Here is a 22,149-nt window from a genome sequence, read left to right on the forward strand (position 1 = left end):
CCTAGCATAGAAATCCCTGAGTCCTGCCGTTGCTTCACAGATTCATAGTTCCTTGTCTAAATGGACAGGGCCTCTGGTTTGGGCCACGTCTTTGGATATTCACTCTCTTGTGGGGTCTTAATGTACACGCAAAATTAATAAAATGCATCTACTTTGCTCCTGCTAATCTTCCCTGTGTTCATTTGGCTCCTGGACCCCAATGAAGACCCACCTAAGATCTAAGAGAGTCGGAGGTGAGTATTTGCCCTTCCACACTAAGAGATCGCAGAGCTCAGCTCTGCTCCCCGTGCTTAGCCCTACCCTGCATCTGCTCTGCCCACATCTCCCTGATGTGCTTTTGTCAATTTGGGGTACTGGGGGTTGAACCACTGAGCCACTGCCACAGCCATTTTGATTTTTTTTTTTTTTTTTTTGAGATAGGGTCTCACTAAATTGCTGAGGCTGGCCTCAAGCTTTTGATCCTCCCTCCTCAACCTCCCAAGTCTCTGGGATGACAGACACCACTGTGCCCAGCACCTGTGCACTTTTTTAACACACTCAATAGGCAGAGGATATTTCTGGAAAAATAATAGATATAATTTAAGACTCTCTCGCAGTGCAAGGTAGGCTGACTTCAAATTCAGGTGATTTCATGCTGTGGAGCGTGTCTGTCTCTGCATGCATTTACCAAATACCAACATTACCTTTCCGGTCAATTTCATTTTGCCAGAAAACCCCAAAGGCATGGTAAAATGAAAGGGTTTTTTTCCTGCTAAAATAGAAAATGGAACAAAAGATGTTAGCGCTGACAAGGAAAGCAGATCCAACCTTGGATCTGCAGATCCAACCTTCCTGGATGGACAGCTGATGGACGGAAAACAGGATGAAGGACAAGAATGTGAGGAGCCGCACCCCGAGAGCCTGCTGCGTGGCCGTTGGAACTCTTTCTCCCCGGACAGACGAGCTTCTTCCTAATTGCCTGTTTTTATTTCACTAATGACTGTTGATTAAGCAGCGTGGCTGGAACTTTATGAGCCACTCTGCACAGAGGGGTGGGTCGAGAGCCTCTTAGTTGGCACAGGCCTGAGTGTGAGCATCTGATCCTCTTAAGAGTAGAATAAAAGGACAATTTCCATGAGGTCGGGGCTTCTGAAGAGTGGATTTTGCGTGGAAAGCACCTGAGTGCCACAGCGTCTTCTATTTTGGTGGTGGCTCTCCTGCCATCCCTCTGTCACATTGCTCTGCGACACCAAATCATTTCCATAGCAAACTGTCACGACCCCGCCAGCCTTCAGAGGGGCCGCTGAGTGGGCATCCAATGCATTTCTTTAAAAAAAATGCACACATTTTCTTTTAGTCAAATGTATCATTAAACACTTCCAGGCAACCAGGGAGCTGGGGATAGAATGGCTGTGCTGCAGCTCAAGCTGCCTGGAAATGGACCGGAGGGCAGGGCCGGGAGGGAGGGAGAGGGGGGGAGAGAGAGAAGGAAGGGAGAATTGGAGAGAAAATGAAAGGAAGGGAGAAGGAGAAGAAAAGAGAAACAACAACAACAACAAAAAGAAACAGAGTTTCAATAGCAAAACCTTCCCAGAGCAGCCCACCAGGTGCAATGCCAAGTTCACGGCGGAGTGCGGCCATCCCTCAGGCCCCTTGGATCTGCAGATCCAACCTTCCTGGACAGACAGCTCCCGGAGCCATCCCAGAGAGCTTGATATCTGTCTTTGTCCATTTTCAGTTTCTATAACAAAATACCTGAGACCAGATTATTTGTGAACAACAGAATGTTTTTGGCCCACGGTCCGGAGCCTGACATGGCTGAGAGCTTGGCGCGGCATGTCCTCAGCCTCTGGTGAGGACCTTCTTGCCGAGGAAGGTGTGCAACATGGTGGGGCATCACCTGGTGAGGCGAAGCAAAAGTGCTAGCCCACCTCTCTTCTCCCCTCATGGGGGCTCCACCCTCACGTCCTCCGCTAACCCAATGACCTCCTATAGGTCCCACCCCCAAATGCCCTCAGCGTGTGTGTGACATCCACAGCCCGGTGGTGCTGGGCAGTGGGAAAGGTGGCCGAGAGACCAAAGAAGCCCCTGGAGATGGGATGCGACGCTAGGTTTATCGAGTAATGCTTTCTGGGGAAGGTCTGGTGGCAGGGGACTGGACGGGTGTTCCGTGTGACAGGCTCCACCAGTGCTTCACCAGAAGGTGCAGTGGCAACCGGTGGGGCAGGTGCACCCCATTCACATGGTGCCTCCGGCATCACCAGAAAATTCGGGTGGCCACCGGGATGAGCACTCCCCCCTCCACAGGGCTTTGATGTGCAGCAGTCACCACAGGGACAGGCCTTTACAAATCAGGTGCAGAGGCAGTGCTGTCATTGGTTTGCTCTGTTTCTTGTTGTTGGATGACCTGCATCTAGGGAGCAGCTGCCCTGGCACGTGTGCAAGAAAGCAGTGCCTACAGGTGACACTAGTGGGCCCTGTGTGCAATACACATGAGATAGAGAGAGCCAGTGTCCTTCAGGAGGTCCGGACACATACTACCTTGAAGGACACTGGCCCACCCTTTTTTAAAAAAATTATTAGTTGTGGATGGACCTTTATTTATTTGTTTGTTTATTTATTTATTTACTTGGGGTGCTGAGGATTGGACCCAGTGCCTCACGTGGACTAGGCGAGGGCTCTGCCCCTGAGCCGCAGCCCAGCCCCTGGCCCATTGGTCTCTGAACTTGATTCAGTTCCAGGGAGTGGAAAGGGGCATTTTGCGGACATGGTGTTTTACTGTCCTCCTTTGCTTTCAGGATGACACGATATGACTTTGGGGATTAAGTTCCCAACACATGAACTTTTGGGGGACACTCAAACCATGGCAAGGTCCAACTCCCCTGCCCAGAGAGGGGACCCCGGAGAGTCACTCCCTTTCAGTGTCCAGCGTGAGCCCCTGGAGCTGCCCTGGCGCTGGGGACAGGGGTCTTCTGGGGACTGCTGAATTGAGGTAGGTGGGTTTGGCCTGGTGACTGCTTCTCTGTGGTCAGTCCTTGCTCAATTAAAATCTAAAACAGTGGCTTGGGGTAGGCTCTGTTGCTCCACTTGGAGGAGGGGTCCTCGATCCTGGGATCCCTGAGCTCAGATCTGTACAGGGAGAGCTCGTAAAAAGAAGGGGCTGACCACACGGGTTTGGGAGTGAGCAGCTCAGGGTCCCCAGGGCAGGGCTGTGGGTGGTGAGTGCCCATGTTATTGTCTTACCTGGGGTCAGTACGATCCAGGGAAGACAAATTGAGTGTCTTAGCTCTTCATTCTGTGACCAAAAGGCCCGACAAGAATGACTTAGGAGGGGAAGAGTTCTGCTGGACCCCCAGTTTCAGAGGGTCGCTCTATGAATGACTGACTCACTGCTCTGCGCCTGAGGTGAGGCAGACCGTCATGGCGGAAGGGCCTGGTGGAGGAAAGCCCTCAGCTCACGACCGTCAGGAGGCAGAGAGAACCGGCAGAGTGTTGGGGACAGATATGAACCCCAAACGCACACCCCCATGAACGATTTCCTCCAGCCATTCCCCACCTGACTACAGTTACCACCCAGCTAGCCCACCCACATTATTAACTTATCAACTGGATTCATCCACTGACTAGGTTACAGTTCTAATGAAACCATGTCACCTCTGAACACTCCTTCATCAGCATAGGAGTGTTGGGGGACACCTCACATCCAAATAGAACATTCACTCCGGCCCCTCAAAGCTTATAACCATCTCACAAGGCAAAATACTTTCATTCAGTGTGTCACCAGGAATCCTCATAATCCTAACAGTCCCAGCATTGCCCAAAGTTCAAGTTCAAAGTCTCCCTAGATACTCAAGGCAAACTATCGTCTATGAGTCTAAAAATCAAAAGCAAGTTACGTACACAATACCCAGCGGCACAGAGCAGGTGTTCTCGTTCTAAGAGAGGGATTGGGGCATAGAAAGAAGGGTCGGGACCAAATCAAGACCAAAGCCCAGCCGGGAAAACACTGGGTCGTGGAACTCCAAGTCTGACATCCAGGGCGTTTGGTGGGAGAATCACGGAAGACAGCTCTGCGGGCCACCCTGTGCCAGCACTCTGTCCCAAGGACTCTCCCCAGAGAGGTTTTGTTTTTACATCCTTGAGTCTGCCATGGGTAGGATCTTGCCATGGGTATGATTCTTGACATTCCCCCAGGGTGTCTTTCTAACGGTCTCTGTGCAGAGTACTTAGTTTCTCTTTAATGGTGATAATCTCTTCAACAACACCACTCTCTTGGCCCCCATTTTACATGTGCTTCTCTGGCCAAGCTGCAAGGTTTCTGAATCTTTCCTGTCTACTTTCTGCTCCCAGTTATCACAGTGAATCTGTCTGAAAGCTGCCATCAATTCCCATACCACTGCCTCAATTCTCTGCTGCCTTGAAAATTCTTCCACCAGATGAGTTAGTCCATCACCTTTAAATCCAGCTTCACAGAATCTCAGGACTAGGATAAAATGTAGACAGGTTCTTTGCCAAAGTGTGACATGAATGGCCATTAGTCCAATTCCCCACAGAGTCCTTGTTCCCCTCTGAAACCTCATGAGCACGGTCTTTACTATCCACATTCCTATCAGCACCGTTTTTTTTCCCATCAGAATCGCCCATTAAGCTCTGCTTACAATATTTTAATATTTTAAATTAAAAAGGATTAATATCTTATTAAAAGCAGATTAATATCTGCTTACAATATTTAATATTTTAAAGCTTTTCCAGCCTGCATCTTCAAACTTTTCCAAACTCCTCCCACAAACCAGTTCCAAAAGCTTCTGAACCGCGTGGTCAGGTTAGTTACAGAACAACCCAACTTCCTAGCACCAATTTCTGTGTTAGCCAGCTTCCCATTGCTAAGAACAAAATGCCTGACAAAACTTAGGAGAGGGAAGGTTTATTCTGGACACACACTTTCAGAGGGTCAGCCCCTGACTGACTTGCTCTGCGCCTGAGGTGAGGTGGACCGTCATGGCGGAAGGGCCTGGTGGGGGACAGCCCTCAGCTCATGACCGTCAGGAGGCAGAGAGAACCGGCAAGTGACAGGGACAAAATATGAACTCCTGAGTTACACCCCAGTGACGTATTTCCTCCAGCCACACCTCTCCTGTCAACAGTCACCACCCCTTAGTCCTTCTAAAATATTAGTCCATCAAGTGGGTTAATCCACTCATTGGCTTACAGCTCTCCTAACTGAACCATTTCACCTGTGAACATTCCTTCATCAACACAGGAGGGTTTTTTTGTTAATTTTTTTTTAGTTGTAGGTGGACACAACACCTTTATTTGACTTTTCTGTGGTGCTGAGGATTGAACCCAGTGCCTTCCACATGCAAGGTGAGCGCTCTACCACTGAGCCACAGCCACAGCCCAACACAGGAGTTTTTTGGGGACGCCTAACATCCAAACCTAACATCAAGGGGCTGTAGTGGTGTGCAGTTGCTGCCTTGGTCACATGTGCAGGACCCTTGGGAACCAGAGGAGAGGAAGGAACTGAGAGGACAAAAGGTTACTCGGAGGGGCTCTCTTAGGATGGACAGCGGTGGGATGGAAGGAATCACGAGTGGACAGAGAGGGAGAGGAGGACGATGGCTGCTCCCAGGGAAGATGGCGGCTGGGATGGCTTCTCTCCGGGTCCTGAGCTGGGGTGAGGGTCAGGACATTATACCCTGGGCTGATCCAAGGTGTCCTGGGAAGGGAGTGGCAGCCTGGGTGAGTGGTGCAATTCAGAGGCCGCTGGACTGAAGGGACAGGGAGCAGAGGTCTGCTTCCAAGAACATTCCCAGAAGCCAGGAGCCATCCTTCACGCCTAAAAATACCTGGGAAACGTGGCAGTGTCCCCTCGGCCTTGCTAAGCCTAACAGGTATTATCTCCGACAGGTGTTTCCTGAGTGAGTTTTCTCTTCTGTAGTGTGTGTGCATGAGTGTGTGTGTGTGTGTGTGAGTGTGATATGTGTGTTATCCTGTGTCTGAGTGCAGGTATGTGTGTGTGTCACAGTTTATGTGTGCAACAGTGTGTCTGTAAGTGTGTGTGCCTGTCTGTGTATGTGTCCGTGTGCAGCATGTGTGGGTGTACACGTAGCTGCGTGTCTGTGTATATGTGTGAGTGTGTTTGCCTCTACAAGGAGTGTGTGTGCTGTGTGAGAGTGTATGCACTAATGTATGTGAGGCGTGCACAGTGTGTGTGACTGTCGGGTGGGAGGCAGGGCTGTGGCAGGTGGGGACGGCAGAGAGGGTCCGCACGCCCTGGGACAGCCTGTGGCCCTCTGAGAACGCTGCCTAGGTCAGTCCTCGGCGTGCCTGGTCTCTTGGCCCTGTGTGCCCTCGCCCGCTGGCTCTGGGCCTCCCCGCTGTCTCCTTGACACACTGACCTTTATACCTCCTGGCACACTGACCTTTATACCTCTGGCGACTCACACGGTGCGGGCATTAGGGCTGTGGCCCGCCGTTCCCCAGCCCACGCAGAAGCGCGAGCACGCGGAAGGGTGAGTGGAGAACAAGGTCCCCATCCCAGGAGCAGTTTCTTCCAGGGGAGGGGGCAGGGAGCACCGGCAGTGATGTCACAAGGGATGGCCTGGATGGAAAGTTCCGGAAGGTTGAATGGGGTAGAAGACGGTTGAGGAGGGAGGGAAACTACCCCCCTTCCTGCCTCCCTCCACCACCATCATCCCAGCGGGACTGAGGGGGCTGGGTAGGGACAACACATGCCTGGGCTTCTAGGAGGGGGCACCTGTTCACTGTCTTTGAGAAGGAAACACTGTGCAGTGCCATGTCAGCTCCCGACACCTGGCCCTGATGGCCAGAGCCACACCTGGTGAAGAGCAGCACTCGGTAGGGGCCTTGGGACAGGTCACGACTTGGTGTGTGGACACTTCCGGGACAGGGCTGTGCGGGAGACCGTGCGGTCTGGTTCTATGGCCCTGGGTTGGTGCATTACCCAGGGTCCAGCCCTTGCTGGCTTCAGGGGCTTCCTGCTGCCCAGAGGGCACAGCTGCTCTCTGTAGCTGCTGCTGCTCTGGATGTAGGAAAGACTCTGATGGCACCTGCTGAGTCTCATCCAGGGTGTCCCCAGGGGTCGGCATGGTTGCAGTGACTTGTGGGGTGGGCCGTTCCTGGTGGGAGGAAAGTGTCCTGGTCACTGTGGGTGTTTTGCAGCATCCGGCTCCATCCAGTGGACAACAGTAGCAACCAAAGCTGGCCACTCACTGCCAAGTGTATTCCCAGGGGGCAGAATTGTCCCCAGTGAGAATCTCGGCTCTATTAAGTCAACGTATTCAGGTGTTCCTCATCCCGCTGACACTGATTGAGCCTGTTTGGGACAGGCACGGGGTTAGGTGTTAGGAGATAATAATCAACAAGACGGCAGCGAGCACACACACACACACACGCTCACACACACTCACACACGCTCACACGCACGCGCACACACACACACGCTCACACACGCTCACACACACACATACGCACACACACACGCTCACACACATATTCACAGAACTACAAAGTGGTAATTGAGCCACAGAGGAAAAGCAAGGGGCAGGGTCTGGTTCACCCCAGGACAGCAGGTGGTGCTCCCCAGTCCCTGGAGTCACCTGTGGCGCTGTTTCCTATCCGTGGAGTCCCACCCTGTGTGGCCTGTGCGCCTGGTTCTCACTGAGCTGGTGGCCTTGTTTTCCCACCCTCTGTGTGGTGCCCTGGCTGTGGGGAGACCCTGCTGTGGCATGGGCGCGTTCCCGGCGTTTGCACACAGCCGAGGAGTCTGTACCTTGCGGGGGTCCAGGCTCACCCACCAGCCACTCTGGTTGCACACGTGCGTCTTGCTCTTCAGCCTGAGCAGGGTAGGCGTGCTTGGCCGGGAGTGGGGAGCCTGTCAGTGCATCGCTCCTCGGCCTTCCTGGTTACCTGGGACTGACCATGTGGCTTCGTGGGGATGTGAGACTTTATTCCCAAATGGAAACAGACACTTCCTGATGGTCCCTCTATACAGGCCCAGCTTGTCACTGTGCATTATCACATTCTAATTATTTAAAATCTTGACTCCATTTGGGGAGTGTGCAATTTGGGCACAGAATAAATACATTTTCCACACCTAACTGGCAGCTGCCCTTCCATGACACACATCCTTGGATTCAGCCAGCTGTGGGTAGAAAATATTCAGAACAAAAACCCTGTATCGAACACGCACAGGCTCTTTTCCTAAGCAATACAGTGTAACAAGGACAGGCCAGTACTGACCTTGCATTAGGTACGTGAGTCTTCCAGACAGGATCCGAGGCCTGCGGGAGGATCGCGCAGGCTCTAGACAAATGCCACCCTGTTTTATATAAGGGACTGGACACCTGTAGACTGGGGTGTCAGCAGAGGGTCCCGGAACCAGTCGCTGTTACACACCTGTAATTCCTTCTTCCTTTCTTTTTCCTTCCTTCTCTGTCTCCCCCAACCCCTTTCTCTCCTTCACGAGTGCCGGGTTCTGAGTTTTGACAAACACATAGTCTGGTTCAGCCATCATGAGACGCACTGCACTTCCATCAGCCCAGGTTCCCTCTGGCTCCCCCTCATCCTGAGCCACTCTTCTCTCTCCCAGCCCATGGCAACCGCTGATCTGCTGTCTGTCACTGTATTTTTTCCCCCAGAAAGTTGCACAAATAGCAGGTCTCACTTTGTAAGTCAGGTTGAGCTTGGACGTGTATCTGGGTGGTCTTTCGCATCGCAGCAGCAGCCGGGAGACTCAGCTGCACCGCTCTGTGAATGCAGAGCTTGTTCCTGTTGGTGACAGTGTGGCTGTGCAGAGGCACCACAGCTAGATGGTCTTTGAGGATGTATCCAGTTGGGGTGACCAAGGATCCTGTCCTGGACAGATGAGCTAACACCTCGTGACGTTAAGTCTGCTTGCTTACAAACTTCTTCCAAAGAGACACATGGATTTTTACCACAATGTATGAGAGTTTTCCCACACCCTCACTAGGATAAAGTACTTTCAACGTTTTTGAACTTGATCTGAGAGGTGAAACTTACTTTCTACTATTCTCTATTGCTTTTCTCTCGTAACTGAGATTTGAGCATGTTTTCCTGTCTTTAAAAGACATTTTCAATTTTGTTTTAGAATTATCTCACCATGTCCCTTGCCCACTTTCTCAATGGGTCTTGGACCCTTTTTTATTGTTTCACCAGAATTCTTTACATTTGAAGGAAATACAACCTTTATCTTTGGATATCTTGCCTGTATTTTTTCCCTGGTTTGTTGTTGACCTTTAGATCATGTTGATGATATTTGCTGCCTTGTGGAAAAATTTAAAACTTTAATATGCCAAGAATGACCCTGTTCCTTTCTTTATACTATTGGGGTTCTCATGTTACACAGTAAGGCCTCCATCTCCACATCCTCAAACCCAGCCAATCTTAAAATGAAAAAATATATATTTTTTAAATTGCATGTGTCCTGGACATTTATATATTTTTCTTGTCATTATAACCTAAACAATGCAGTGCAGCGACTATTTGCATAGCATTTGCATTGTCCTGGTATCATAAATCATGGCAAGATGATTTAAAGTCTACAGCAGGCTGGGTGCAGTTTCTGTGTCACTTTGCAGGAGGAACTTGAGGTACATTTGATGCCTGCAGGGGGTCCTGGAACTAATCCCCAACACATACCAAGGGGACTCTCTTTAAGGCAAGGTGGCTAGAGCAGAGTTCCTTGAAAACCCTGAGAGTTTCTTTCCCGTGAGAGGTTCCGAAATATCTCCTCACCCACTTCGACCTTGGACTCCAACCATGGCAGAGTCTCTTCTACAAACTCCCAGGCTGACACCCTCTGAGCTTCACAGATCCTCTTATCTGGCAAAGCAGCTCCTCTCCTCCCAGGCTCAGGGCAGGCATGACTGATCCATCCCAGGATTCTGGGCAGACATTACCTGAGGCTGGGAGTGGCCCTTTGCCATGTCGCTAAGTGCCCCTCTTTTGCCTCGTAGTACTACAAAGAATGGTTCCTGCGAACCTGGAAGGGCTGAACCTCCAGTGTCTCGAGGAAAGGACACCAAGGACCTCAAGACAGACATGAGTGAAACGCAAGGTATGCCGCCCGAGAGAAGTGAGCGCCCTTCTCAGCCCTGCTCAGCCCGTCACCACTCCCAGGGAACACGGAGGAAGTGGACGGCGGCGTGAGCTGGCCCCAGTTCACTGTCTGAGTTCAGAGTTCAGGAGTCCAGCCACGCTGGGCCTCATTTGCATGCCCAGGTCACTCAGGCACTGATCGTAGCTCCTGCCCCTCAGGATGGTGGGCCCGTGTAGGGCCAGTGCCCAGGAGCCACCCAGAGTCCCGAAGATCTGACATCGTGAGGTGATGGCCGCCGAGCGAACCCCGGGCCTCGAGCCATCATCCAGACCTGCATCCACCCTCACAGCTCTGTGTGCCTTGCAGAGCACATAAAATGGTGGCCCCACGATGACTCGTGGTCCCTCCTTCTCAATCAGCAATGAGCTTAGAAACCACGTGTCTGCCTCCCAGGCTGTCAGAACAAAGCGACCCGGACTGGGCGTCTGAGCCCCCAGCAGTGGATGGCCTCCGGGTTCTGGAGGCCGCAGTTCAAAGCCACGGTGTAGGCAGGGCCTTCAGAGGCTCTGAGGGAGAATCCGTGTCAAGCGTCTCCCGGCTCCTGTGGCTGAGGCCATCCTTGGGGTTCTTTGGCTTGTGGGCACACTGCTCCAACCCCTGTGTCTCAGTCCGTTCAGTGAGACTAGGAAAATCATAACAGAAAGAGGTTGGTTCATGTTCTGCAGGCTGGGAAGCCCAAGATTGAGCGCGTTCACTGGCCAGGGCCTTGTGCTGCGTTGTGACATGGCCGATGGCGTCCATGGTGGGGCACGTGAGAGCAGCAACTGGGCGCAGGCGAAAGAGGCAGAACACGGGCAGGGCCTTGCTCCGGAACAGCCCACTCGCGTGGGACTAAAACAGGCCTGCGAGGGCAGGGTTCGCTCACTGCTGCTTGCACTAACCTGGTCCCCCGAGAACGGCATCGACCCCTCTCACTGACCCCTCCAACACGGCCGCCGTGACCGCACAGTTCAACACGCGCTTTGGAGGCCACCAGCTGCTTCCAATCATAGCACCTGCCTCTGGGTGCGCATGGCCCTCTCCTCTATGTCCTTTCCCCTTTGTGGGAGGACAGCAGTCACTGGAGTTGGCGATCACCCTACATCCATGATGTTTTCACCTCAAGATCTTTAACCAAGTCCACCTGCAAAACCCCTGTTTCCAAATAAGGCAAGGAACATTCCCCTCCCTCCATGGCTTTGCCAAACACGAGCTTATGTCTTGCCCCGCCACATGTCTGCTGTTAGGGCAGGGGCTTCTATTTTTTTTTTTTTTAAGTTACCAGGGATTGAACTCAGGGGCACTCGACCACTGAGCCACATCCCCAGCTCAATTTTATATTTTATTTAGAGTCATGGGTCTCACTGAGTTGCTTAGCAGCCTTGCCATTGCTGAGGCTGGCTTTGAACCTGCGATCCTCCTACTTCAGCCTCCCAAGCCACAGGGATTACAGGCATGTGCCACTGCGCCCAGCAGGGGGCTTCTCCTTGACATAAGCTTTCTCCATCTTTGTAGCAGAATAGAGCAGAAAGAGCCCAAGAGTGACATAATCCATCACTGGCCAAAGCACATGGAGTCACTTGGTGTTAATTTACCTTAAAAAAAAAAAAATCCATGTAAATACAGGTTGAGCATCCCGAACCTGAAAATCCCAAACCCAAATGCTCCAAAACCCAAACCTCATGAGCACCAACACCACACCCCAGGAGGAAGATCCCACACCCGACCCCACACATGGGTGGCCGCAGAAATGCAGCCGCACCACAAGCCCAATGCAAAAGGACCTTCAGTCTGTGTGCGTGCATGTGACGCCTAAGGGAATTCTGTGTCTGGATTTGGGTCCCATCCTCAAGACACCTCCTTAGGTACAGGCAAATATTCTAAAACCTGAAAACAACCCAAACGTCGGAAGCATCTCTGTTCCCAAACGTTCCTGTGACGTGGAACTCCAGTTAATGGTTCAGAGGCAGAGTCATTTAAGGCTGAGGTGGGTGGGTAGCTTCAGCTCAATTTGAAATGCAGCCGGATATGGAGGATGGGCGCGTCCTGGGGGTGTGTGATAGGCCAGCTCTGCAAAATGCCAGCTGCAGTGGCACGTAGGTGGTGGGTAAGCGGGCGTTTGCCATAGTTTTTCCACTTTCTTACATGCTTGAATTTTTTTATAATAAATTATTGAAAGGGGCCATCAAAAATAAATAATTGAGCCTGGCACGGTGATCCACGCCCGTTATCCCAGTGGCTCAGGAGGCTGAGGCAGGAGGATCGTGAATTCAAAGCCAGCCTCAGCAACTTATCGAGGTCCTAAGCAAGTCAGCCAGACCCTGCCTCTAAATAGAATATTAAAATGGGCTGGGGTTGTGGTTCAGTGGTTGAGTGCCCCTGGGTTCAGTCCCTGGTAGCCAAAAATAAATAAATAAATAAAAACTCATAAAGGAGAGCGGGAGCTCTGACCACTCATTTTTACCCAAGGAGGGTACCTTGTCTCCAAAACCCAGTCACCCCTCCCGAGGTGCTCCGTTAATGAAGTCCCCCCACCCAACCCCTTGGCTGTTCACAGGTCCTACCAGGTTGTGGACCACCGATCGAGATGGAGAAGTCCTCCTCAGGCTGTCGGAACACGGGCCAGGCCACGAGACCCCGATGACCACCCGTGAGCTTTTTCAAGAGTCAGTCCAACGATTCGGCTCCTACCCGGCTCTCTCATGGAAGGATGACGAGAAATGGGAAACTCTGAATTTCTCCCAGGACTACCAAGGTTGCCGGAAGGCCGCCAGAGCCTTGATCAAGGTGAGCGGGTTTAGACCACACGTTCAGCGGGGTCCACGTAGGGGGATCTGGTACTAAACACCGAAGCTCTAAACATGCAAGAGTTGATTGATGAAATTGGTCCCCACAGCCCTTGACCCTCAGCCACCCGGGTTCGCTGTGGAGGAAGCCACCATTGCCAGTATTTTTGCATGTCCTTTTGGGGAACAAATCATATGTCTATATCATACAAGTTTCATGTTTGCACAGTTTTACACCCAAGGTTCTGAATCTGGCTTTTGACCCTTATTATGGCATCTCAGTGTATGAGTCAGTCACTGCTACATAACAAGTTACCCTACAGTGACTTAAAATGACAGATGTTTGTTACCTCCCATGAATCCAGGGCCAGCTTTGCTGGGTGGCTGTGGCTCAGGGCGCCTCCTGAGGCTGTTGACAAGCTGTCCAAGTTACTTATGTGGTACCCACAACAAAAGGGCGTCTCCCTCAAAGACAGCCAGCTTCATCAACTTTCCTGGGTCATTATCAGCCACATCTGCAATAGGCCTGCACCTCTAAGTGTGCAATTCATCACTATATGATGTTACTCTCTTGAGTACTTTTGTTATTAGACATAAAAATAATTTCACATCTATTCAAACGTCCACACACATACATGTACATATATACATATGTGTGTGTGGTTTTGGTTTTGGGGTTTTTGTACTGGGGATTGACCTCGGGGGAGGGGCTCTGTTGCTGAGACAGGGTCTCACTAAGTTGCCCAGGCTGGTCTTGCAATTGCCATCCTCCTGCCTCAGCCTTGTGTCTCTGGGATCACAGGTGTGCACCACCATGCCCAGCATAGGGTTTTAAAGAAACCATAAAATAACACGTGTTGGTGAGGACGCAGAGACACTGGGAACCTTGCACGGTTGATGGAATGCCCATCTGAAAAACAGTACGGCGGTCCTTAGGCATTAGACCTGGGATCCCCATGTGTCCAGCAGTTCTGTTCCCGGGGGATATCCAAGTTGAAAGCAAGGGCACAGGGAGGTATTTGTGCGGCTGTGCGCTCGCCACAGCCATTCACAGTGGCCAAGCAGCAGGGGGTCCAAAATGGGGGATATCATCCAGACAGAACATGGGAGTGCCGCGGCATGAGTGACCCAAGGCACCCTGAGCAGCGAGCCATCAGTCACAGAAGGACAAATGCCACCCGGTCCCACTCCCGGGACCCCCCACACACACCTGTGTCTTCAGAAGCAGCACGGTGGGAGCTGGGGCTGGGACTGGACAGGTGCCACTGTCAGAAGGGACAGAGCTGCCAGATGGGGAGAGGAGGAAGCTCTGGAGATGGACGCCCTGGACGGCACACGGTGAAGATGGCTCATATTCTGCCACAAAAAAATAAAAAGATAGACAAATGGAGTATCACACAGGGGGAGGCAAACCCACCTCCCAGAGTCGCATTTCAGTCGTGACACTGACTACTTTTGAGCCCATTTCTCACATCCTGGTGATCACGGCCGACGAGCCCTCTGACTCACGCTGCCTTCCTTTCCCTTCCAGCTGGGCCTGCAGCAGTTCCATGGGGTTGGCATCCTGGGATTCAACTCGGTCGAGTGGTTCATTGCAGCTCTTGGCGCCGTCTTGGCAGGGTAAGGCACCGCCCTGGTCCACTGGGAGTGTTGGGGAGCCACTGCCCTGGGCCTGGCAGCGATGGCCGGCCCCAGGTTAGCGGGCAGGAGGGACCCACGCACAAGTCACTCTCATCCCGGGTCAGGTGATGATGTTCCTTAAGCCAGTACATTTTTTCCTTCAGTGAGAGAACTCTGTTCAAAGTAGTGATCACAGATAACATCTAGAGACTTCTGACCACGGGCCAAGCACGGTGCTCTGTGTGTGATCCGATAAAATCTCACGGAGCAATGTGAAGTGGGCCCTGCCACCCCATAGGCACAGATGAGAGAGCCAAGGCTCACAGAGCCAGGGGCAGAAGGGCCAGCCCCAGACCCAGGCTCTTGGTCAACTGCACCCTGAAAACCCCTCGTTGTGTCCCTCCGGCTGCATAAGGCCTCATTTATTCATTTTCATTTAATTTGTATTATGATAAAATGTGTATAACATGGAATTTATATTGTCCTGTCTCCAGAGGAAACTTCTCTGCCAATGGTGGAGTTATGGGGGGCCAGGACGCCCTGGAGTTAAGCTCCTCATGGATGGGGACTGTTTAATTCACCTTTGGGGCATAATTTACCAGATGATGCAGTAGGTATTTCATAAATGGTGACCATCTGTATGGTCAAGTGAAAGTCCGTGTGAAGTCCTGTGTGTAAGGGGTAAGCCTACAAATAATCCCTAAGGGAAAAAGACCAGCCATCTTTGTCTACACTGGGTTTCTCCCTCCTGGCACTGACGACCTCTGAGGCTGAACCGTTCTCTGTGGTGGAACATCCCAGGCCATCCCTGGTCTCCACCCTGGAAATGTCAGCAGTACCCTCAAGTTGTGACAACCATAAATGTCCCCAGGATTTCCAAGTGTACCCTGTGGGACAGAATCACCCGTTTAGACTCCCCAGGTGAGGGGATGCCATGGATCCCGAGAGACTCTGCATCCCGTGATCATTTGCCCTACTGAGGTCCTTCGATGCTGCCCGTCAAGAGTGAATGTGGTGTCCAGCGTGGGCACGGATGGAGCAGCCAACACAGGAAACTGAGGTCGATGCCAAAACAGACATGGCATGTACACGTGTGGGCATCAAGACCTACACACTCTAGTGTGTTCTACTTCTGAATTTCATACGAGCATATATCAGTCCTGACTTATTAGTGTGTTGGAATGAACTTTAACAAAGAGTCAATTTGTGCTTCAGGACAGTGTGGTGAGACAGTGTGGTACGTGGGTGGGCTCTGGTCGAAGAGTGTAGCTGAGTTTAGAGCAACTGGTCTTCCCAAGATCTTGTGTCATCTGGGAAAATGAGGATGATTTCAATATACCTCCAAGCCTCACAGGATTAAGCCCTTCGACAGAGCCTAGAGTAGTGCATGCCTGCAAACGGTGATTAGGGTAACTGTTTCACATGATTATAACCTGCATGATTTCCTGCACAATCTAGCAGCCCAACTAGATCAACAGAGCAGAGAGCCCAGAAATAGACCTACATATGCTTGGTCACTGACTCTCATAAAAAAGCACCAAAGTAATCCAATGGTGCTGGATGTGCACATGGGAAATGTGTCAGCCTTGATCCCTACCTCACACCATACACAAACTTAGATTGAGGTGGACTGTAGACCCAATTACAAAAGCTAAATTCTAAAGCTTCTGGAAAAAGGCAGCACAGGAGAATATCTTCACAACCTGGGGTACCCAAAGTTTTCTTGGGACACAGAAAGCAAAATAAAAATAAAATAAAAGGCTGACAAATGGGCTTTGTTAACATTAAAAATTTACATTTTTTGACTCAGTAATACCATTTCTAATCATCAATCCTAGGGAAATAATATAAAACAACAAACATAAGTGATGATGTTAAAAGAAATGTGATTTTCTAAAAAGAATGACAGGAAATAACTATTCTACAAGTAAAGAAATTGGCTTTTTTAAAAAACTTGGCAAAAAAAACCCATTAAAATAATTCTAAAGTAGTGAAGAATACACCATGTACATATATGTAATCCTAGTTTTACTATAACATAACCTTGAGGACATATACCAGTTATTTACATCTGTTAACACAAAGTTTCCTCTATGCAAAAAGCTAATAATAATACCTGAAAGTTGTTGTAAAGAGGAAATAAAAGATACTTTAAGCATATAGTAAGCCCTGTAAGTTTTGGTTATGATAAGAATATGATATTCATTATTATTATAGCCATGTAAAACCCATAAATTTGTAAAATAAAAATGCAATAGAACAAAAATAAATAAATAAATAAATGATAAAAAAATAAAAATAAAAATGTCTGCTCATCAGAAGGCATCAAAAAGAACATGAACAGGCAAGCCACATGCTTGGAGAAAATATTCATAAAACTCGAAACTACCAGAGAATTTGTATCTAGAATGTACAAAGAAATTCCATAACTCCGTAAAAAAAAGACAAAACTTTTAAATGGGTGAAAGACTTGAGCAGAAGTAGCACAGAGAAGTAGCCCATCCATACTGGTAAAGATGCTTCGTGTCATCTGCCATTTAAAAGCACACAAAACCACAATTGTATGTCACCAGCAAGGTCACACGTGAGAACCAAAGACAGTAAGTGGAGAAGGAGCCGAGGCCTGAGCTGGGGGTTCAAATCCCACGCCTGACCCCTCCTTGCCATATAACCTTGAGCAAGCAGCCCCTGTGCTGGCCTCTTCTCTCTTGTTGGTACAGTGGGGTGTTGTCAGGGGTCTGTGATCCACTGTCATGGTGACAACGTAGGAGTTCCCACTCATCATGGATGTCATTTCTGTTGCTTTCAATGTGGTTAAGCTGGTGCTGAGACTGTGACCTCAAAACTCACCTGCAGACTCTCCTCTGCCTGACCTCCCTGCCCGCTCACTGCCAGGGGAGTGAGCACATGCAAATGTGTTTTCTTTCCCCAGGGGCCTCTGTGTTGGTATTTATGCCACCAATTCTGCCGATGCTTGTCAATATGTCATCTCGCATGCCAAGGTGAACATCCTGCTGGTTGAAAACGATCAACAGTTACAGAAAATACTTTCGGTAAAGCCTTACCTAGCACTGCGCGCCATAGCCACCCCGGAGACCTCAGGGCTCTGGCCAGGCCTCATCTGACTCCCTGGTAGATGCTAATGATTGAGATGGGGGTTCCCCCTGAAATGGGCTCAGAAAGAGTCCTCCATGACCACACCAAGGTCCGGGTGAAGCTGCTTTTGTGGAGGCAGCAGATTGTGGGGGGTTTAATTTCCAATTAACAGTAACTGAGTTTACGGCTCAACCTCCATGTAAAAAATGCATTTATGCATTATTTTATAGATGCCATTTTATTTTACAGACACGATTTATTTTTTCTTTAGGAGTGTGATGATTTCAAGTCCACGCTCCCTGACATTTTCTTCATTTCTTATCACTGTTTTCATTTCTGAAATGACTTTGCTTTTCTATTTCTTTCCTGAGTTCTGCCACTTCCTGTTTCATTTTTTCCCCCTGGTGACAGGCCCTTCCTTCCCTGAGCACCTGAATGTCTGCTTTGTGCTCTTTGCTTCGTTACCTTTTAAATTTTATGCTGGAGAGCTGGATTGCAATTTTATTTCACTTTGTGGTGAAATTTTCAGGTGAGTTTTCTCTGTGTGCAAGGAAATTTAGCTTCTCTTCTTCTTTTCTTTTTGTAGTATCTTTGTATAAATGTTGTAAAAATTTGTTTGAACGAGCTGCAGTTTCCTGCATCAGCTTTTGGCAGGAGGATCCTGAAGGTAGGAGAGTCCTGGGAAGAGACTTCTAGGCAACCAAATTCCTCATTCAGCTCAAAAGCCTCTGAGTCACACAGTTCTTCACTTGTAATATCTCTAGAGAACAGACGTATCTTGCCATTGATGGCATCTTCTGATCACGTCGATCATGTGTTTTCCCATGCCGAAATTCAGGCACACTGTCCAGACTCAACAAACTCCCAGCTAGAGCCGCTGAGATTCCATACCAGGGTTCAGGAATGACAGACAGCTCCAGCCTTAAGCTTCTGGGAATTGCTTTCTTAAGTGCTGCTGCTGTAGTCTCCAATACCCATGTCACCGCTGTTTGTTCACACTGTGGCAGGGGCCGGGGTGATGGTGGGTGGGTGGGTCCTTCCTCCTGCCATGCATATTGGCTTAATGTGAGTTTTCTGTCACTGAAATACGCCACATGCCCTGACGGTTCCCTCTACAGCTCCCTGGATGCCATACCTTACAGCCCTGATTCTGGCATGCCTGGCCTCCCATGCGCAACAAGTTATTTCTGTTCCTAGTTTTGTGGAAGGCGAAGTTCGGGAGAGACGGATTTGTTGTTCTAGTTGCTCTGTGTAAAAGATTCAAACTGGATATCAAGCTCCGCTGGAGAGCGTTGATTTGGGCCAATGATCATGGCCCTCCTGTGATCATGACCCTCCACCCCCAGAGGTTTCCTGTCTCCTTGCCTTGGCCTCCCAGGCTCCACCCCGCTGGCCCTCACCACCCTTTCTTGCCTCCTTCCCTGTCACTGTCCTGGTGTCCCCTCTGGCCATGCTCTCTGGGGTCCTCAAACTCCCTAGGCTGGGCCTCTTCCAGGCTGCTGAGCATCTAGTTCTTCCCCGGGAAAACTCTTGCCCGGCTGTCCCACCAGCTTCTTGTCTGAGCACAGGGCATGCCGGAGGTGGCTCTTTCTCTGGGCTGGCTAAATAACGCCATAAAAGTGCCCTCCTTTGCACGAACAGGCTGTAGGAATCGCACCAGTCGCCTGAACCGTACAGTCCTAGGCACGGCAGCCAGCTCCCAGCGTGTCCAGTGCCAGCCACCTTCATGAAGAATTTTGTTGCCTAGGTTAGGGGAATCCTGCTGCCTAGTGCAGGTCTCTGGAAAGGGGAGAACCAGGACATGCTTAGCTCGCCCGCCAGCGTCCGCCACGCAGAGCAGCAGAACGGCCTGAGAAGCGCCCGGCCGCAGGCGGTGGTCTTCATCCACTCTTGCCCGTTGCAGGCTACTACTGATGTGACCCCAAAGAATCCCGTAGCCCAAACCAGCCATGACAGAGCAGTGCTTTGCAGTGAGGGTGGGGAAAGACAAGAGGCTGGAGCTGCTTCAGGACAGAGCTGAGACTCTGCCAGCCTCAGCTTCCCCAGGGCTGGGTGGCCACAAGCCCCACAGGGAACTTCGTTTCAGATTCCACGAAGCAAGCTGGCGACCCTAAAAGCGATCATCCAGTACAAGCCTCCACTGAAGGAGAGAAGCAACAACCTGTACTCTGTAAGTGGGGGGGGCGGGCGCTGGGGAGGGGGCTGGGGCCTTGCCAGGGAGGTGGGTTAGGCCGGTCCAGTGGGCAAGCAGAGACGGGGTAAGGGAAGTGGACAGGGTCATGAGGGGGGAGTGAGAGGGGCTGTGCTGCGGAGTGGGTGGGACCATGCTGGGGAGTGGGTGGGGCCCTGCTGGGGAGTGGGTGGGACCATGCTGGGGAGTGGGAGGGGACCATGCTGTAAAGGGGTGGGGCCATGCTTGGAAGGGATGGGACCATGCTGGGGAAGAGGTGGGACTGTGCTGGGGGAGTGGATAAGACCATTTAGGTGGAAAGGGTGGAGCCATGCTGGGGAAGGGGTGGAGCCATGCTGGGGAGTAGGTGGGACCATGCTGGGGCATGGGCGTGGCCATGCCCTGAGCCCTAGACCTGGTAAGGGAAGGGGCGGAACTCTTAAAGGAAGTGGGCAGAGAGCAAAGGAGAGGCTGGGCCTTGCAGAGGGATGGGTGAGGCTTTATCATGAAAGTGGATGGGACCCTGTAACGGGAAGCTGGGGGACCTTTGGGACTCTTTTTTTCTTTTGCAGTGGGAAGGTGTCTGTTCTGGTTACTTATTGTTGGATAAGGACACATCCCCAAAGTTGGTGGATTAAAACAGCAACAATCATTTCATTTTTTTTTTTTCAGAACATGACGGTGGTTGAAAAAATACCAAAAAATTTAAAGTTAGATGTATTAAAACACATTTTTTAAATTTATTTTTATGAGTAAAAATTATGCATATTTATGTTTTACAATATGATATTCTCGTATATGTATATACTATGGAATATCTAAATCAAACTATTTACCATGTAGATTACTTTATTTTTTAAAATATTTATTTTTTAGTTATAGGTGGACACAATATCTTTATTTTATTTTTTATGTGGTGCTGAGGATCGAACCCAGTGCCTCACGCATGCTAGGCGAGCGCTCTACCTCCGAGCCACAACCCCAGCCCCTAGATTACTTTAAATACTTGTTTTTTTTTGTGTGTGAGAATACTTTAAGTGATTTTCAAATATACAACTCACATTATTATTATTTTTATATGTTTTTGTAGTTGTAAGTGGACAGAATGCCTTTATTTTGTTTATTTATATGTGGTGCTGAGGATTGAACCCAGTGCCTCACGAATGCTAGGCAAGTGCTCTACCACTGAGCTATAGCCCCAGCCCTGCAACTCACATTATTTGAAAGTTAAATATTTTACTGATACCCAAGCCATAATTTATTGTATGTATGTATGCATATATGTGTGTGTGTGTGGTTTTAACAACAGATATAAATTCATCTATAATTTTTATACCTTTATTTTATTTATTTATTTTTATGTGATGCTGAGGATCAAACCCAGGGTCTCACACATGCGAGGCGAGCACTCTACTGCTGAGCCACAACCCCAGCCCAATAATATTTTTTATTAAAACCATTTACTGGGTCTGGGGATATAGCTCTGTGGTAGTACACTTGTCTAACACACAGGAGCCCTGGGTTCCATCTCCAGTTCCACAGAAGATAAAAATAAAACCACTGAAGCTCAGCGCAGTGGCACATACCCGTAATCCCAGTAGCTAGGGAGGCTGAGGCAGGAGGATTTCAAGTTCCGAGCCAGCCTCAGCAAAAGTGAAATGCCAAGCAACTCCGTGAGACCTTGTCTCTAAATAAAATACAACATAGGGCTGGGGATATGGCTCAGTGGTCAAATGCCCCTGAGTTCAATCCCCAGTCCCCCCCCCAAAAAAAAACCAAACCACTGACCACTTTAAAACATGTAAAAGAACATATATCAGGCGCACACAGTTTTCTTTTGGCTGCAGGTTCTGCTATGGCTTGGACCCAATGGTCCAGTCTTTATCTAAAATTTTGATATAGTCATCAGATTTTTTGCATTAATAGTGACTTTTGAATTGCATTGTAACATTATTTATCTTGATCACCAAGGGGTGTGTGTGTCTTAAATTCCATGCCCTACCCAGCCCTAGTGCTCACCCTGTTCTCAGCTGTGACTCCTCCAACCTCTTTCCCCGTCTCTTTGTGCCTTCACCATATGGCCTCCGGAGCTGTGACCATGAGACCCCAGACTCATTTGCTGGTCGGTTTCCCACAGAGGATGTCTTGGGAGGCAGCTGGCCAGGTGGACACTGCCTTGCCTTTTATGACCTGTCTTGGAAGCCGCAGAGCCAACCCAAAGCTCTGCCAGGAACCACAGGGCAGGGCCACCATATCTCACCGAGGGAGGGGCAAGGCCCCCAAAGAGATGTGACACCATAAATGGCATCACTGTCACTTTTGGAAAACACACTCTGCCACCACTCCTCCTCCTCCTCCTCCTCCTCCCCCCCCCCCTC

General features: G+C 50.0%; 1 protein-coding gene across 1 annotated transcript in view; it reads left to right on the plus strand.

Moving 5' to 3' along the window:
- The first annotated feature begins 12,658 nt into the window (after positions 1-12,658).
- The window catches only part of LOC107157462 (long-chain-fatty-acid--CoA ligase ACSBG2-like), a 22,900-nt gene continuing 13,409 nt past the window's right edge, over positions 12,659-22,149 (plus strand). Inside the window, 4 exon segments of the mRNA XM_048812630.1 lie at positions 12,659-12,886; positions 14,417-14,505; positions 17,438-17,558; positions 19,688-19,771. Of these exon segments, the coding sequence (XP_048668587.1) occupies positions 12,740-12,886; positions 14,417-14,505; positions 17,438-17,558; positions 19,688-19,771 (441 nt within the window). The 5' untranslated portion in view covers positions 12,659-12,739.

The sequence above is a fragment of the Marmota marmota genome, unplaced genomic scaffold, assembly GCF_001458135.2.
Source record: "Marmota marmota marmota unplaced genomic scaffold, marMar, whole genome shotgun sequence".
Classification (NCBI taxonomy): domain Eukaryota; kingdom Metazoa; phylum Chordata; class Mammalia; order Rodentia; family Sciuridae; genus Marmota; species Marmota marmota.